General features: G+C 46.7%; 1 protein-coding gene across 1 annotated transcript; it reads left to right on the top strand.

Annotated features, from left to right (window-relative positions):
• Window positions 1–6961: 6961 nt before the first annotated feature.
• On the top strand, window positions 6962–8369 carry LOC125527423 (peroxidase 70-like). The gene is made up of 3 exons (XM_048691931.1): window positions 6962–7219; window positions 7332–7523; window positions 7627–8369. The coding sequence occupies exons 1-3, from the start codon at window positions 7016–7018 to the stop codon at window positions 8185–8187; spliced, it is 957 nt and encodes a 318-aa protein (XP_048547888.1). The 5' UTR covers window positions 6962–7015; the 3' UTR covers window positions 8188–8369.
• Window positions 8370–19985: the final 11616 nt, after the last annotated feature.

The raw sequence follows: 19985 nt of genomic DNA, 5'->3' as shown, positions 1-19985 counted from the left end.
GAGATGCCCAACGAGCTAGCTTGGCTCTTCACTTTCCCGTTACCCTGTTCAAACGCAAAAGGAAAGTGGTGGTTTGCATTGGCCGGCACCTGATGCTGCCTCGGTTTGCCTAATCAATCAACATTACTTCGTCCACTGCACAACCTCAGGATGATCGATCGAGTGGATGAAAGACAGAACCCATCAAGCAGACAAATGATTTTTGCAAGCGATATGGCATGAAAATAACACATTGTAATCATATTTATTGAACACTTTCAATTGTTGGTCTAAGTTGAACGTTGATGTTTGTCCACACTTTAGATTGTGAGAGAAGGGAGAACCTACATAGTCTAACTTCGGTATTGTAGTGTACATTAATGCAAACTGAAGTGTATGAGAAGATTTCCCACACATGTGCGGAACGTTGTATTCCAAAGAATATGTAGTATGTAATACAAAAGATAAGGTTGCCAGCTATACAATAGAACCGAACAGAATCGATCGATCTATTCTGAAAATCATATAGAATCAGCTGAGATAATACGCTAAGCATGCAAGAATATATGCTATCCTAACACGTGTTGGCGTCGATATGACATTAAAATGATACGTTGTACTCATTTTTATAGACACTTGGCAGTTCTTATCTTATAACTAACTAACCGTTAGTTCAATTGTTGCTCTAAGTTGAACATTGGCATGTGTCCACATTTTAGATTGTGGAACGAAGGGAGGAACATACACTCTTGGTTCGTTTTGGTGTATACCTTTTAAATACATGATTTAATACTTTTTAAATACAATTATTAACATATTTTAAATACAATGATAAACTTTTTTCAAATACATGTATTGATGTCAAAAAATTATACAAATTGTACATTTTCGTATACATCTGTATATTTTATTTGATATACGTTTGCCATTCTCAAATACATGATTAATATTTTTAAGTACATTTTTTTCAAAAACAAATTGGAATGTGTTGAAACATTTTTTTAATGTAACAACATTTTTTAGCACTGCAAATGTTTTTTTAAACTAAAGTAATTATTTGTGAAACATTTATGTATTTAGTATTTTTGGAAAAGATAAAAAGGGGGAAATATAAAAACAAAATGGAAAACGATACAACCAACAGCGCTACTGGACCGAACCAACATCTCCTATAAGCAAGCTATATATGCGCCGCCAGTTACAGGCTATTATGTTAACTAGCGCACATGCTCGATTCGCCCTTGCTAGCAAAGGGCCGGCACATGATAATAGCGGGATTTTGTTCGGATTAAGCTACCGAACCCGGTTTTGGCAAGCTTTTGGAAGCTCCCGATGCTTTCTTTGTGTTGTTTTTCCAAACCGGGTCTTGTCTAACTTTCTTAAATTACCGGGTCTATTGAAATTTACAATATTTTTCAAAATTTACATTTACTTTTTCCAAAAGATATGAACTTTTTTAAAAAATGTATTTTTTTCAAATTTATGAACTTTTTTCAATAATTTATTTTTTTATTTTTGGTGCTCAGGTCAACTGGTCCACTGGCCTATTGAACACAAACCAGGAAAAAACCTAGGTGAGGAAACAGTAGCACATGATTTAGATGGGCCGGCCCATACAAGCTGCTTCATGCTGTATAGAGACAAAGTGGCGCCTGAAGCGATGTATAGGAGATCTCCATGGAGGCATCTCTTAGAACAATTCTAGCAGATGCGCTATACCGCCGCCGACCCATATATTTCCGGCCACTTTACAATTTCGGGCTTTTTCGGGCCGGAACAGGTGCGCTAAAATTCCCCTGGCCCGTAAAAAATATATGGGCGGCCCGCAAATCGCTATATCTGCCGCTATATCTATAGGAGGCATTTTAGGGTTCCTGTCTTGAATAAGCTCCGTCCCCTCCGCCGCAATCCTCTCATCTCCGCCACCTTCATTTCATTTCTCCGGTGAGCGATTTTGGCCGTTTTTTGCCCTCTCTCGCAGATCCATGGCGGAAGGTGCTCGAGGACGTGGGGGACGCCGACGGGTCGCCACCGCGCAAGTGTGTCCAGCACGACATGGAGGTCGGCACTCTAGTCGGCCTGCCGTTGAGCCAGGTGTTCGAGGAAAGCGCGCGAGCGCGGCGTGCTCTCCTGCAGCGGCGGCCGGGGCGCATGGAGCCCCTTCAACGAGCTCGACGGCCACCTTAGGTCAACGACCAAGGGGCCTCATGATGCGGCGACCGAGCTCGCCGCCACGAAGGACGTGGTGGTGGCCGGTGAAGATGGCGCCGCCGTCGATGGCTCGACGAAGGACGTGTTCGAGCTCGCGAACGTGCTCTACCGGTCGGCGTGCGAGTACTACCTTAATGTCAAGCCATGAGCCGCCGCCCCGACATCGAGCTAAATTTTATCTATGTTTTTAGTTTATGCATGTTAATGATCTTCGATGTGTTCCGGACGAACTATGTAGCAGGAACGAAACTATGTTTAGGTTTTTAAATTTTGTGTACGGTTTGTAAGATTTGTTCTGCGCCGGGCCTTAACTGCCCGCAAAATTGTTTTACGGTTCACTCTAAAACCCAGGAGAACGATGGAGTGGAGTGGCATTGTCGTTGCAAATTCTGTTGAGGAAGAAGCAACTAGAGCTAGCCGGGGCTCGATCATTTTGAAAGATTGCTGGGGGCATGTTTGGTAGCCTGCATGAGGCCCAACTAGACACGCGCGAGAGGAAAATATGTTGTTTGGTTACCTTCGTTCACTGTTTGCCCTGCATAGCAGAAAACTTAAAGCACCTTGGTGCCAGGCCCGTAGGGAACCACCAAATCGGCAATTTCTCCACAACCATGCCCGTGGGATGCACGTGGGCAGCAGCTGCTGCACGCGAGGAGCCATGTTCGAGACGTCGCGTTGTTTCCCGAACCGCCGGGAATAATTACCCTCACCCCTCTCTCCCAAGGTTGTCAGAATCGCGATTCTGTTATACGATTCTATGACTTTACGATCCAAACTAACTCCTCTGATTCTACGATTTTAGTTTATAGAATCTACGTTTTTACGATCCTGATAGTGAAGATTCTACGATTTGCGATCCTACCATCAGAGCTCCGATCCGATTCAAAATCGCGATTCTGACAACCTTGCTCTCTCCAATTCCCCATTCTTCAATCTCACACCAGTGACGGCATTCAGCGGATCGAAAAACAACAGGGCACCCATCGGCCTCCATCATCGGCATCAGCAACATCACCCACAGCACTTTAGCAATGGCTGTAAGCCCTATTTTCACCTCCTCACTTATGCTTTCGTATTCGATCCGTGTTTACATCCGGTCCGCGTAATCCATCCGCGTTCTAGGGGAATGGACGGTAAACTTATGTCTTGGTTACTGAGCTGTTGCTTCATCTTAGATATCATGTAAGCTCATCAGCTGAGTGTGAGATGCTACGTTTCGGTGTTGACTTTGTTCCTGTTTTTTTTTAGGGAGACTTTGTTCCTGTTTGAATGTTAATTCTTGCTATTGAGCTTGGTTAATGCATGATTGTACTTGGTTCAGTGGTGAAGATGGAAGCATGTGCTTATATGTGGATTGATATGTCAGTTTGAGAAGCCTCTCTCTTTTTGCCCAACTGTTTCGCGTAAAAAGAAAAGCAGAACTGCACCCAGTGTCTATTTTCAGAACGCCCGGTAATGAATTTTCCGAGGTTTCTAGCTACGTTTCGTGTGTGCTTCTTGGCACACCGGCACACGGGAGACGGGACAATATCCAATTCTAGAAGTGATTACAGGAACCGAAGAAGATAAGCCAGAACCTCTCCTATGCAAACAGTTAAACTAATTAAATCCCACGCACGTATCAAATCAAATATGACAAATCAGGGATAATTCGTGCCAACCCATCCAACCACAAGAACGTACAAAAACACAATACGTATGTAACAGTGCTGCATGCAGGCCACATCGCAAATGACAACCGTGTAAAATTGGAAGTTTGTTGGATATGTGGACACGTACACATCAGATAATAACAATATTTAAGTTCAGCAGCACAGGAGCCCAGCATCGATCGATCAGTTCGGCCCTACAAAGAATGCAGTTCACATTCGTTCAGCTCCATCGATCGTACCAGAACACAGAAAAGGAGCAAGCCACCGGACACGGCCGGTCTCCGGCTGGGAACGAGAGCTACGTGTGTGCCACTGCTGAGTAAAGCCACACGGAGCAAACACAGAGGGGGAACATACCATCTCCAGCACTGATCTGCATGCCGTTTATTAGTAATCTTTCAGAAGAGACGAGCCTGCATCTGCATGCCCTTTAATTTCTTCTGATCGGCCGGCCGGTGCGGTGCGTTCGTGCTGCTAGCGACAAGCCATGATCCTAATTGTTGACGTACGGGTGATGGAGAAGGGAAGCAACAATACAATACGGTTGGGAGTTAGGCGTGCTATGCAACTTTCTAGCATCTCGGACGACTGCAAATTTCTAGCGCGCAAATGTACTTGGACAGGAGTTTAAAAAAATGAAAACCCCTTTCCATATATTAATTAAATGGTTCTTACAGTCGTTCATTACAGAATTTACCACATAGGACAGAACGCTTTTACAAAGCACACCATCAGGCCTATTATCAAAACTAAACTTAGCAATCTCACGCGCTATTATATTGGCCTGCCGATTAATCATAATAATCTTATAAGATTACTAATAAACGTTGAAACACTCAACACTTCCTTTTTGAGATCAACGAGAGGGGACCTGTCCATCGTTTCATTCGCCAGAAAAGATACCATAAATGAGCAATCAATTTCGAAAATAATTGATTTTGTGGAGAGAAATACCGATGTATAATCCGACGAGGCACGCTAAAAGTTCCGCTCCATCCACACAGGTACACGACCCAATAAAGTCCCACGAAGAAATGACATCGCCAAGATGATTCCTGAAAACAACTCTTACGCTGGCTGATCTAGTGCCCTCCACAAAACCCGCGTCAATATTGATCTATAATATACTCAGGGGAAGAAAGCTCCTAAAGAGCATGATCTTTCATAGAAAGATTAACGTACCTCAAACGAACCGTCACCCACTTACCTTTGTTGCTTAAATCCATTTTCACACTGATATAGGAGGACGAGAAGGTCTTCAAATAATTGTTTCTCACAGTGGGGTGTCATAATTTTCTTTCTTTCGGAATGAATTATCAAAATCTATTACTCTCTCCATTTCATAATGTAGTGAGCCCACGCTTTTCGAGATTCAACTTTGACCATAAATTAGATCAATAATACATAAATCATTTTACTGAAAAATATACCTTTGAAAACATCTTTCAAATACAAATGCAAAGGTATTTGTCATGCTCCCGCCGCAGTCGCCCATGTTGGTTAAATTTGTTCCAAAGTTAAATCTCAAAAAGCGTGAACACACTACATTATGAAATGAAAGCATCGGCATAAATACACCCAATTAAAAAACCAAAAAGAAAAGGTGAAAAAGATATCACCAAGTGGCCAACATCTCAGGAGGTTTGCAGCGAAGCTGGACGACGTGTTGTAGAAGTCATCACATCCTTCATGGAGCCAAGCCATCGCGATTCCACTGCCGAGAAAACAAGTGCCAGTGTTGCAAGAAAGCAAGGAATTTGAAGATAGAATCAGAGGCTCGCGCAAGGAACACCAGCTGAATAACCATCTTGTTACGCGTTGTCCACAGTGTCCAAGCTAGCGCCGCGAACACAAGCCATAAGAGGCGTCTCTCCTTCCGGTTTGGTTGGCAAGGGTTTGGATGAACCCAGCCAGGTCTAGGGCCTCCCAGTCGGACCCCCGAGCCTCACAGACAAAGCTCAAAAGCAGCCTCTCCGCCGAGCAGGCGAAAAGATGTGTATTCCACTCTCTGGAACAAACACAGAGGGGGAACATACCATCTCTAGGGCCATGTTGTTTGACCACCTCCATCCCAGATGGGAGGCGATCCCGCAATAGTTGCTAGACAAAGATTTTGATCTTGACTGGCATGGGCGCCTTCCAAAGTGGAAGGGTTCAGAGAAAGGGGCGCCCGACGGCAAAAGAGATGGTACGCAGGCCGGCCAAGAAGATCCCCGAGGGGGTAAAGTACCAAGAAACGGTGTCTAGATAGTCCGCAAGCACCGACGGAGGGTTGCCAGCAAGTCGGCCCACTCCGCGGCCTCCTCGGGCCCAAATGTCCGTCAAAACAAAATGTTCTAATGGCCATCATGGGCAGTCGTGGAAACCAAAACTAACGGATCAGAGCAGATAACATACACGTTTATGAGCTCTACACAACGGGGATAATGTATGTACTCCTATGGTGACCAATAAAGATGCAAATTTAGAACCTTTTGGGTACCCACCGACCTTACTTAGTGTAACCAAATGAACTGAAGTTTCAAAAATGAAGTGAATCTGATAATTTAGTTCATTTAGTTAAATTAAAGAGGGTCAAAGGGGGGGGTACCCTCAAGGTTTCAAATTTGCATGCCTAGTGACCAGACTTATGCGGACCCTACTTTGTGTGCCCGCAGTTGCTGCTATCGTGACTTGACAGGTATACAAATCACGGGTTACATACTTCTCCGTTCCAATGTCCCATCACCAAATCAATATGTACAATATACATCTCTAGACATTATAATAACTCTGATCTTATCAGATTAATTAAGATAACATTACAAAGTAGTTCATGAAGAGCATGGGGCATGTGAAGACATTATTGGAATTAGCTGGCCGAATGTGATCTTTACCCAGAAAGATCCATAACCGCACACGAAAGCTTGCTTATATAATTATTCGTATATACACGAAATGCCACTTGCTAGTGACATGGCATGTGGGCATTATGTGATGATAGATCAGTTTCTGGCATCTACGTAGAGTTGTGTTGCGCTTTGTCAACCAGAGAAGGACCTCGCGGCCTAACTTTGACCATCCTACATGCATTTCATGCAATACAGACCACTATAAATAGGCAGCTAAGCAAGCTACTGAGCTATCCTACACTGAGTTTAGCTAGATCAATTTGTGAGCTTAGCATATCGGCCATGGCTTCCAGGACATGGCATTTCTTGCTCGCCCTCTCCCTCCTCTCCTCCGCCGCATATGGGCAGCTCTCGCCGTCCTTCTACGCCACGAGCTGCCCCCTGCTGGAGCTCACCGTGCGCGCCACCATGATCGCCGCGCTCCTCGCCGAGCGCCGAATGGGCGCCTCCCTCCTCAGGCTCCACTTCCATGACTGCTTTGTTCAAGTAACTATATGTAGATCGATTTAGCTATCTAGGGAGCGAGCGTAGTTAGATTACGATTGATGGGTTCCTTTTTCACGGACAAGGTCAGGGTTAATGGTGGATTTTTTGTCAGGGCTGTGACGGATCCATTCTTCTGGATGATGTGGGCAGCTTCGTCGGCGAGAAGACGGCCTTCCCGAACGTGAACTCCGTGCGCGGCTACGAGGTGATCGACCGGATCAAGGCCACCGTGGAGCTTGTCTGCCCCGGCGTCGTCTCCTGCGCCGACATCGTCGCCCTTGCCGCACGCGACGGCACGTTTCTGGTACATACAACAATGGACACTGCACGTGCATGCATAGCGTCAAAATGCTAGTGGCTGAATATTTAATTAATGCTGACAACACTTGGACCGGTCGTTCCTGCAGCTAGGCGGGCCGAGCTGGGCGGTGCCGCTGGGCCGGCGGGACTCGACGACGGCGAGCCTGGCAGAGGCGAACGCCGACCTCCCAGGGCCGACGCTGAACCTCGACCAGCTCATCCGCGCGTTCGACAAGAAGCAGCTGACCCCGCGCGACCTCACGGCGCTCTCCGGCGCGCACACCATCGGCTTCTCGCAGTGCCAGTTCTTCCGCGACCACATCTACAACGGCACCAACATCGACCCGGCCTTCGCGGCGCTGCGCCGGCAGACATGCCCCGCCGCGGCCCCTGCCGGCGACGCCAACCTGGCGCCGTTCGATGCGCAGACCCAGCTCGTCTTCGACAACGCCTACTACCGCAACCTGGTCGCCCAGCGCGGCCTGCTACACTCGGACCAGGAGCTCTTCAACGGCGGCTCCCAGGACGCGCTGGTGCGCCAGTACGGCTCCAACCCGGCGCTCTTCGCCGCCGACTTCGTGACCGCCATGATCAAGATGGGCAACATCGCCCCCCTCACAGGGGCCAGCGGCCAGATCAGGCGCAACTGCAGGGTCGTCAACAGTTGATCAATCGTCGAAATGATCAATTGATTATGCTACGTGGTGACGGAGATGTCTCAAGTTTGGTTGGCTACGAAGGTAACCAACCAGCATGCATGCATGGCAGAATAAGAGCCGTTTGTTCAGGTTTAGATGATTGTTGCCTTTGTCCGTGATTCATCAGTGCTAATATGATGGCAAATTGGCAATTCTCGAATGTGCATTTGAGACAAAACTGACAGAAAAGAAGAATACTGGTCATATGAAGTGCGTTTCTCTAGCAAATGTAGTAACTTGTTTCTTTAGGATATACTCAGTAAAGAAATATAAGAGCGTTTAGAGCATCTACAGCCAGGCGTCTTAAACCGGCCTCAAACACTCAGGCGGTCCGTCCGGTCACTGACCGGTCACGATTTTTCGATCCAGATGCCCCCCTCAAACGGGACTCAAACGCCGGGCTGACCAGTACCCCTCATATCTAGCCTAAATATGAGGCGGATATGGGGGTGCTCAGATGCGCCCGCCACGTCGGACTGACGACGGGGTCCCACGCGAAAACGCCAGGAAACCCGACAGTCCGAAACTCGTCTCCTCCATCGGACCGGTGCCGCCGCATGGCGTTGCTCTGGCGGGTCACGTAGTGTCTAGCCCAGCTATTTACGTCGACTGACGGCAGCAAAACCCTACCTTCCACATTTTCCTCTGCATGTCTGCCATCGCCGCCACTTTCCAGAATAAGAGCCGTCTGGTTCAGGTTTAGATGATTGTTGCCTTTGTCTGTGCTTCATTGTCATGTAAGTTGCCGGTCTCTGCACTACTATCATGGAGATCAGGCAACTCTCAAATGTGTATTTGCGACAAAACCGAGAAAAAAAAATACTGGTTATATGAAGTGTATTTCTGTAGCAAATGTAGTAACTTGTTTTTCTTAGGATACACTATATAATAACTTATTGCGTTACCTTGTCGTGGTCTGGGCAAAAATATTGAGAATTTCACCTAGATCACCATGTGTAGAACGGGGTCATACATAAAGTCTAGCGCAAACAAACACTACTAGGAGAAACCTTATAGGTAGAATCTTAATAGTAGTGTGGGGTAATATGGAGTAACATTGTGCGAATCTTAGCCTCAAACCAGACGACCACTCCCCTCCTCTGGCGCCCCCACGGGCGGCAGGGGAGGAACCCTACCCGCCGGCGCCTCTCCACTTCCCCTCCCCTCTCCCCCCTCCTGCCGCAGCCAGAGGGCGCGCCCGGGCGAAGCCCGGCCGGCGGCGGCGGCGGCGGCGGGGATTCTAACCCCATTGTGCGGCTGGGGCTGGCGTGGGCCGGCGCGGTCGGACCAGGGCGCTGCGGAGCGCGGGACGCGGCGGCGGCTCTGCGGGTGGCACAGGGCTCTCCGGCGGGCGCGGTGGGATGCGACGAGGCGGGCCGTGCCCGGGGTCTGGATGCGGTGCCTCGGCCGGATCTGGCCCTGTGGCGGCGAGGGCCGCGGGCGGCGCTGTCGGCGGGCGGCCACCTCTGCTAGGTCCTTCCTTCCTGGTGGAGGTGGGAGATGGTGGCGCGTGTTGCTGGTCAGGGACGGCGGTTGCGACTTTGACGACGGCTCGGCCAGATCTGGCTACTCAGCGGTGCGGGCCTCGGAAGGCTTGGGCTGCGGGCGCCCACCTCGATCGGGGCCATGTCGGCTGGTTGGGGTGGCAGCGCAGTAGCGGCGGTTCGGCCCCCCTCTCCTGATGCTTGGGGGTGCTTGGAGCTGCGGTTGGAGGTGCGGCTGGAGGGTGGAGCACGGTGGCTCGACACTCCTCGTCTTTGGCTGGCCACGGTGGTAGGGGTGCTCCGGGGGTTGGCAGGGGTGCCTCCGGGTTTTTGCTGTTGCCAGGGGTGGCGAAGGCGGCCTGGCGCCGGTTCGAGAAATGGCGAGGTGGCTGCGGTGTGCCAGGCGGCCGCCGGTGGCTTTCCTCCGTCCGGTTTCGGCCGGCTGGGTCCCATTCTCGCCCAAAGGGCCTGCCTTTCTGACAGCAGCGTCCGGTGGTCAGTGTGGAGGGAGGTGTGGTGGTCTTGGATGCCAGGGCGGCGGCTCTGGTGGTGGAAGCCCGGTGCTCACAGGCGGAGGCCGTGGCTCAGGTGCTGCCCGGTGCCATGGTCGTGTGGGCTGTGTGGTGGCCGGGGGATGACGATCGGTGGTGGTGGTGCGGCCTTCGTACCTATGCCAGGGGCAGTGAGCGTGGAGCGGGGTGAAAACCTGCTCTGTCTTTGGGCAGTCCGGCGGCAGCGAGTTCGTCCCCTTCTTGAAGGCGTCGTCGCGGTCCTCATTGCCCGTCGTGTTGCTCCAGGGGAAACCCTGACCCTCGGTTCGGGCGGTGCTGACACTTTGGTGTCGTAACCTTCCTAAAGGCACCACCTTGGAGCTCACGGTCCATCGTCTGCAGCTTCATCTCTTCGCGGTGGCATGTCCACGGTTGAGGATCCCGGAAGCTCTTGTACTGGTCGGGTGTGGTGTTGCTACGTCTAGCGCCTATGTATCATGCCTTGTGTGTGTGCGTGAGTTGGGGTGGCGTGTGTTTGTATCAGATTGTGGTTGGTTGGTGTTTTATATAGAAAACGGGTCGAAAGCCTTTTTCGGTAACATTGTGCATGACTTTGATAATATATAATGAAGTTGTAAATGCATAATCTTATTTCACTACATTGTAATAAATAATTGTTGCCATCTATGTATCGTTCTATATCGGTGGACATATCGGGTTAGATATCGGCCATGCCGGTCGATATTTCGGTCCATATAAGATGATATGTTTAAAAATAATATTTACAAAATGACATGTTATGTTTATATCGATAGAATCTGAAAAGTGATATATCGGCCTAGATTTAAAAGCTTGGTAAGAAGTGATTGACAACGACAATGTATGTTTAGTACTTTGTGTACGACGAACATTGAATTTGTGTACGATGAAACTTTGCGATGTATAATTGTTGTATAAATACTGCATAAATACATGGAAGAAAAAAACGTGTGGTGGCACCTGTTCTAGCCAGAACATATATAAAAGACAAGTCGACATAAATAATTAATCCTCTACTAAAATAATCTACTATAGTGTGTGTGTCGTGGGTGTGTGTAAGAGTTAATCTCACAAGTGAAGAATGGGACGACAAAATAGATTCTTTCAGATTATTAGCCACCCAAAACGGGCAAAGTAGAAAAAAGAAACATCCCAAAATTAGACGAACTGGTTTGGCCAAACGTGCCGATGGGCCGGCCCGGCTCCTTGCTATGTCGTGCACGGCCCTGGGGTATTGGGTGCCCTAGCTGACCGTCCGTTTCTCACTCACTACACTGCAAATCTGCAAGGCTTTGCAAGCTTCAATGGAGTTGGGAACCTCCGAGCCAGACCAAGGCGGCGGAGCGGACTACCTCAGCGCCCTCCCTGACGACCTTCTGCTCCTGGTCCTCGCCCGCCTCGGTTCTCCAAGGTTCTGCATTCATGATTTTTGCATGCTCTTAGATGCAACAAGAATACAAAGTCAAGTTGTCATTGATTTTCATGTTGCTCGAAATCTCTATAGCTGTTGCAATGTGTCGTTTACATGCCAATTATAAGGTTTGTTTGTACATATATCCAGTTATCACGTTAATATGTTACTCCCTCTGTCCCATAATATAAGATGTTATTACATCCAATATACTCACGTATTGGATGTAATAACATGTTATATTATGAGACAAAAGGAGTAATAGTTATTAGTACTAATACACAGTGGCATGCTTTCAATGCGTGTTAGAGAAAAAACATATGATATATTACTACTGAATTTTTATGCACATTCCCTTGTATTTTTATAAAACTGAAGGTGAATGACTGATGGGGTTAAAATATTCAAAAAAACTTTATGTAGGTTTCTTTCCTTAGTTGCGATTTTGCTTGATGCAATCTTCTATACTTTATATACCCTTTCTTTTTTGCATCTATACTCATTAACCAAAGAAAAAAAATTATTAGCTGAAGTTAGTTGTCTACCTCAATTTCGTTGGTCTTTAGGTTTGGCCGCCCAAAGCTACTCTGCTATTTTTGTCTCTGATGTCAGCATATATTGCGATTTATTTGCTAGTTACAACGATCTTCTACATGTAACTGCATGACTATATTTGCACGTTGTGATAATAACCGGAGCTGGTTTGAATTTGCCTCCACTGCAGGATTAATGCATCACAGCCAAAATTGCCTGCAGGCATGATTTTCATCCTTACACGCACAAGTTCATCCCTCCCCACGCCGGATATCTCTATATATTAGTTGGTTTCAGGATTTTGCTTGGTTTCTTCAACCCGTAAAATGAGGTGTTGTTTTGGCAGTGCGCCTGCTGCTGTAGGCTCAGACTGTTGCACCCTTAGTCATATTTTAGTTGTCCAAGTTATTCTGCGCAGCCAATATATGCCAGTCTTGGGCTGCAAGTGAGTCTGCTAGCCCTATGATTTCTATTGCTTTTCGTGGTCATTTTGTTTTGATGCCCTTGTTCTTCGCCACAAGTATATCGAGCAGCAGAGAATGTGCACTTCCTAGCTCTTTATTTTGATTAAAAAAACTCTTTATTTTGATGCTTACTAGTGATCAGCCCACCGTATTCGTGTGTGAATTATGGTGTGTTTCCTCTCTTCTCTGAACTGATGAACAAATATGCATCTCTGTATTCATTCTATCTATTCCCTGTGTCACCTTGCAACGTCACTATTGACCAGCTGAGAGAGTTTGTTCACAACTTTTGCTTAGTAAAGTCAAGTCAGAGATTCTACTGTATTGAACAAGTCAGATCCTACACCTTCTGTGTTTGCTGATGTATGTGCTCCAAGTAATGTACTGATGTAGTGTATGTAACAGCAAGACACGAGAGAATGTTCAGATTGTCTTGGCACCAAGACATCAAGGAATATGTCTTGTTTCGACATTTCCCTCTTTTATGGCCCTCTGAATTTCCAAGAGAAATCCAGCACTCAGGATGGCAAATCTTTACAGAGCCATTCTTAAACTAGTATATCCTTCTCTGTATATTTAGGGAGATTAAGGCAACTGAATATGTGCAAACAGTAGGCCTGCTTCTAACTGCTGTTGATGTGAAACTCGAAGCAGAACAGTTTGATGTTCGGAAACTGGAAGCTGGCACAGTTCGGTCTCTCAAGAGCTCAAGTACCAGAATCAGTTTCTCCTGCAGATCATTAGACTGAGTACCCCATTGTACGCACGCTTGCACGTATACAAGATTAAGGTACCTGGAGCAAAGTTCGCACTTGCACGAATGAATGGGATGGAAGATTACTGCCGGCAGGTTAATCCCCAATAGCATTTAATTAATATTCCATCCATCTAGAAATACTTGTCATCAAAATAAATAAAAAAGGATGTATCTAGACGTATATTGGTTCTACATACATTCATTTTTATCTTTTTTGATGGTAAATATTTTTGGACGGAGGAAGTAGTATATATAAATAGGTGGATCAGTTTGGAGGATAAAACATGGGGATGTAGCTTAAATGGTAGAGCGCTTATATATGCTAATAAGAGGCAGGGGTTGATACCTCCCATCTTCAATTCAATTTCTTTTTTTCTGAAAATATTTAACTATTTTCATCCTTACGTGGACATGATTTTAGCGACAATTCCCCGTAGACATGATTTTCATCCTTACATGGACAAAATCATCCTTCCCCATGCCGGACATCTCTATATATTAACTGGTTTCAGAAATTGCCTCGCTTAACAAAAGAAAGGTATTCACTGAAGCAATACCGACACCTCCCAGTGTTTTCCCTGTGGGATTCAAAGAGCAATGCTAGACGTACGGGCATTTTACAGGGGGTTTACAAGGCTGAGGGGTTGATTGACAGAGATTAAATTAGGAGGGCGGGCCCACCACTGAAAATCAGGGGGGGCCAATTAGATGAGGCCACGTCGTCTGCCTGTAAAGGTTTGTATGAAGATCGTGTACGTGTAGTATTATTGGGATTCAAATGGGTTTTTTCTCCGAAAACGGAATGAGAACAATGAGGTGGTGAGATATAAAGCAAGGCTCGTAGCACAACGTTTCACGCAGAAACCCGGCATTGATTTCACTAAAACATATTCTCCAGTAATGAGTGGTACCACTTTCCGATATCGTATATCCTTGCCAGTGCAAAATCGTCTATCTATGCAGTTGATGGACGTCGTGACCGCATATCTTTACGGTTCACTAGATTCGGACATATATATGAAGGTTCCTGGCGAAATCTCTGTCCCGAATAAAAGTGCAAAACGCAACATGTATTGTGTAAAGCTGAATAAGTCATTGTATGGCTTAAGGCAGTCGGGAAGGATGTGGACAACCGACTCAGTGAGTTCCTTCTTCAGAAAGGTTACTCCAATAGTAGTGATTGCCCATGTGTGTTCATCAAGAAGTCCTATACATGATTTTGCATCATTTCTGTGTACGTTAATGATCTCAACATCATTGGCAACACACCAAACATTGATGAAGCACGCAATCACCTAAAGATGAAATTTGAGATGAAGGATTTGGGTAAAACTAAATTTTGCTTAGGTATTCAACTTGAGCACCTTCCCTCGGGTATCATGGTACACCAAGCTACCTATATCCAGAAAATATTGGAGAAATTCAACATGGAAAAATCCTTCCCATCTAAAACTCCCATGATGGTTCATTCTCTAGACGTAGAGAAAGATCCATTCGGGCCAAGGGATGATGGAGAAGAGGTGTCGGGACCTGAAGTTCCATACCTTAGTGCCGTTGGAGCACTTATGTATCCTGCAAAATGCACGAGGCCTGATATTGCATTTTTAGTGAATCTACTTGCTAGACACAGCATAACTCCCACCAAACGTCATTGGACTAGAGTGAAGAATATCTTTCGATATCTCCAAGGCACAAAGGGCCTATTTTTCCAGTTCCACAGAAGTCAGGAGTTTGATATGATTGGATACACAGATGCAGGCTATTTATCTGATCACATAATGCCAGATCACAGACCGGCTTTGTGTTCCTACATGGTGGCCCTGAAATATCATGGAAGTCTTCAAAATAGACCCTGGTGGCAAAATCTACCAATCGTTCTAAAATAATTTCTTTATTTAAAGCAACATGTGAATGTGTATGGCTTCGCAAAATGATAAACCACATACAACAGTCATGTGGAATTGGTTCGATAGAATCACCTACCATTATCTATGAAGATAATGTGGCATGTGTTGCACAAATGTGAACTGGATACATCAGGAGTAATATCACTAAGCATATTTCTCCTAAGTGGTTTTTCTCCATGATCTTCAGCAAAGCGGGGAACTAAACATCTTGCAAGTTAAAATCATGCGAAAATCTTGCTGATTTGTTTATCAAGTCTATCAAATTCTACATTCCAGAAATATATTCATGGAATTGGTATGGGACGATTTCGGGACTTGCAAGTATCAGAGGGAGTCTCTTCTTGAGATATCATAGCTCAAACATCACATTACACTGTTTCTCTTTGTGAGTTTATGTTTCAAATTCTCATAAAAAAAATTATGAGGAACTTTTGGACAAGAATCATTTGGGATAATAGAGCTACCAGGGCAATCCCAAGATGATTCTACGTGATCAAGCATAGATTAAGGAGAATGTTAAGATTAATTGTTATTAGGGATGCCCAGTCGTCAGGCTCACTGCACTGCAGCCATACGAGGCAGGGGTTTGCTCACTTCAATGGAGTTGGGTACGAGCCGCCGCCGCGTTCCTCCAAGCCAGGCCCTGTCGGCGGAGCGGACTACCTCAGCGCCCTCCCGGACGATCTTCTCCTCCTGGTCCTCGCCCGCCTCGGCTGTGCCGCCGCCGCCGTGCGCGCCGGCCTCCTCTCCCGCCAGTGGCGGGGTCTCTGGGCCCACCTCCACGACCTCGCCTTCCGGGGCATCGCCTTCCCGTCGCTCCAGGCCGCGCTCGGCCGCATAGCCCGCCCCCCTCCAGCGGTCTCCCTCCTCGAGACCCGCGTCTCCGAAGAACACCTGCCCATCTCCGGCGCTGGCGCCGTCACATCGGTGCTGTGCGCCGCCGCACGGCTCGCGCCGGAGAAGCTCGTCTTCGCCCTCCCGTGGGACCCAGATCCGACTTCCACAGAGGTCGACCTGCCGTGCTTCTTGTTGGAAATATGAGCAAATTACTACGAGATTTAATCCGAATAAACAGAAGATAAATCATGACCACAGCAGCAGAGATTAAACTAATCATGCGAACTAGCATAGCAGATGAACATATCACATCTAGGGCACATACTAGAAGCATGAATTCTACCACGATCTCGAACAGGAAGGATAGAATCACATACGGTGCAGCGGGTGCAGCACCGCCGGCGTTGACGTTGTCGCCCATGTCGTCGAGGACGAGGTTGCCGAGGTCGGGGAAGAAGTCGTCGTTCGCGAAGTCGTCGCTGCCAGCAGTCGCGCGAGTGCGCTCCCCAAAAACCTGATCGCCCCTCTCCCGTACAGGATCACGAGAGGCGGGGTTCCGGAGGCCTGCTGTCCCTTCTCGCGGTGCACGCCGGAAGGAGGGATGGAGAAGACTTGCTTGGCGGCGCAATGATCTGGAACGGTGGTGAGAAACCATACGAAGCGGCGGCGGCTAGGGTAGACGTCTGCCTGACTATATAGTGCGGGCCGGGTAGGTCGTGGGAGTAAACCCCACGTCCGAGTCGTCACGATCCAAAAGAATCGGAAACGGTTCAGTAATTAACGCGTCCGTTAATTATTAATTAATGACTCATTAATTTTCCCATGCAGCAAAAATATAGACAACGTGCATAGCTCTGTCCTCGGCTCGGCTCAATCCCGCAACCGCGCGGCGTCGTGACGAGGCGTGGCGTGGCGAGCGAGCGAGGAGAGGAGCGCGCGTGTAGGTCTCCTCTTCTCATGCTCATACAAGTGGTAGAAGAGCTCACCTTATAAAGAGGTGCAACTCTCTCTCAACTTCCGGGGTGGGACTAAACTTTAGCCTCACTCACTCCACTCACATGTGTGCATGAATGGGCCAAGAGAATTTCAGAATTTTAGTTGGGCTTTGGGCCAAAGGCCTACTAGCAAAATTCCAACAATCCCCCACAAAGTCTCATTGGCACATCTCATCATTTAGTTCCAAAACATTGTTTTATATATCGGTGCTTAGTGGAGACTGTGAAGTTGAACTTCCACTTAGAAATTTATGCTACACTAGATCACAACTTGAATAGTGGACTATTGGACTATACCTTGAACTACAAGTTTTCTGTGAAACTAGTTTCACACAAATTCTTAACCGATACTGGGCTGTCGCAAGGCTTCCCCGCGAGTGGAGCGTATACGTCATACTCCAGGGCCTTTCATGAATTTATTAGAGAACACCCAATTCTCACAGACTGCGACGTTAACAGTCAAATTCATATAGGTGTGTTCCTCAGAAGATGTTTTGCAGGACAACATCTCTGCTTACCCGAATAAGCCACTTGGAACACATTAAGATAAGTATCAACCTGCCATGCAGATCAGGAGAGTATTGCATCTTCACGGAGTGGGATAATTAATATAGGGATACTCTCCTCCCAGCTGACCAACAGCTTGTCTCCCACTTCAACTTCACGGGATCTCCGATCACATAGAGTGGGTTACCACTATGGACAACTCATGCGGTGGGTCTCAAACCCATCTCCATCGATGCATTATCTATCACATTACGTGATAGACCCTTTGTGAAGGGATCTGCCAAGTTTTTCGATGTTTGGATATAATCCAACGTAATAACTCCGGAGTTCCTCAGTTTTCTGACAGATCTTAGTCTCCTCTTCACATGCCTTGAGGACTTCATATTGTCCTTAGAACTGTTTATCTTGACAATCACAGTTTGATTATCACAGTTCATCGGGATAGGGGGTATTGGTTTTTCAACCATAGGTAAGTCCATCAAGAGTTCACGAAGCCACTCTGCTTCAACAGTGGCAGTGTCTAATGCTGTGAGTTCTGCTTCCATAGTTGACCTCGTTAAAATGGTCTGCTTGCAAGACTTCCAGGAAACAGCGCCACCACCAAGTGTAAAAACATAACCACTTGTGGCCTTAATCTCATCACCATCAGATATCCAGTTTGAGTCACTATAACCCTCCAGTACCCTTGGATACCTGGTGTAGTGAATCCCATAGCTCGCGGTGCCTTTCAAATAGCGCATAACTCTCTCAAGTGCATGCCAATGATCATCTCCCGGTATTGACACAAACCGACTCGGCTTGCTCACAGCAAAAGATATGTCAGGCCTTGTGGCACTCATCAAATACATAAGCGAGCAAATAATCTGAGAATACCTCAGTTGATCTCTAGCAATCCGTCGATTCTTTCGAAGCAACACACTAGCATCATATGGAGTTGGAGAAGGCGTGCAGTCGCTATACCCAAAACGACTCAAGACCTTTTCCACATAATGAGACTGAAGCAGTGTGATCCCACCATTCTCATCTCTCAACAGCTTGATGTTTAAGATAACATCAGCTACTCCTAGATCCTTCATCTCAAAACAGCGAGATAAGAAATCCTTAACCTCCTTGATTAAATCAAGTTTGGTTCCAAAGATCAATATGTCGTCGACATACAGACAAAGAATAACTCCTTCGCCCCCACCATAGCGATAGTACACGCACTTGTCACCATCGTTTACTACAAAGCCAGCACCAGTTAATGTTCTTTCGAATTTCTCATGCCAATCCTTAGGAGCTTGTTTAAGGCCATATAAAGACTTTAATAACTTGCACACCTTTCCTTCCTAACCAGGTACTAAAAACCATCTGGCTGATCCATATAAATTTCCTCCTTCAACTCTCCATTGAGGAAAGCCGTCTTAACGTCCATTTGATGAACGAGAAGACCATGTGAGGCAGCCAGTGATAGTAGCACCCGAATTGTGGTTAGTCTAGCCACGGGTGAGTAAGTATCAAAGAAGTCTTCACCTTCTTTCTGGCTATAATCCTTGGCCACAAGTTGTGCCTTGTACTTTTCAATCGTACCATCAGGTCTGAACTTCTTCTTGAACACCCACTTACATCCTACAGGTTTGCACCCATAAGGACGGTCAGTGATCTCCCAGGTACCGTTAGCTAAGATGGAATCCATCTCGCTACGTACAGCTTCCTTCCAGTAGTCAGCATCAGGAGCTGCATAGGCTTCTGAAATAGTCCTGGGTGGTCATCCATGAGGTACATAATGAAATCATCACCAAAAGACTTTGCAGTCCTCTGTCTCTTACTCCTCACAGGAGTTCCATTGTTACCCTCAACAGGATTCTCAACGTGTTCCATCGCAATGGTGGGTTCAGGAATTACAGTGAATTCCTCACTAGATGGAGTAGGTATCTCCTGATTTGATGAACTCGACATATCCTTCATAGGAAATATGTCCTCAAAGAAAGTTGCATCATTTGATTCCATAATCGTACCAACATGCATGTCAGATACCTAAGATTTTATTATCAAAAATCTATAGCCGATGCTATGAAAAGCATAGCCCAGAAGAACACAATCCATGGTTTTTGGTCCAAGCTTGCGCTTCTTGGGAATTGGTATATTGACTTTCGCCAAACAACCCCAAGTACGTAGGTAAGAGAGTTTCAACCTTTTCCTTTCCCATTCCTCAAATGGAGTCATGGTCTTATGCTTTGTGGGAACTCGGTTTAGGACATGACATGCAGTCATTAGCGCCTCCCCCCACCATTCCTTGGATAGACCCGAAGTGTCTAACATGGTGTTAACCATATCAGTTAGAGTTCGGTTCTTTCTTTCGG

This window comes from Triticum urartu, unplaced genomic scaffold (assembly GCF_003073215.2).
Source record: "Triticum urartu cultivar G1812 unplaced genomic scaffold, Tu2.1 TuUngrouped_contig_3836, whole genome shotgun sequence".
NCBI classification, from domain to species: domain Eukaryota; kingdom Viridiplantae; phylum Streptophyta; class Magnoliopsida; order Poales; family Poaceae; genus Triticum; species Triticum urartu.
Note: the sequence above shows the minus strand (reverse complement) of the source record. Positions and strands in the feature narration are given on the sequence as shown.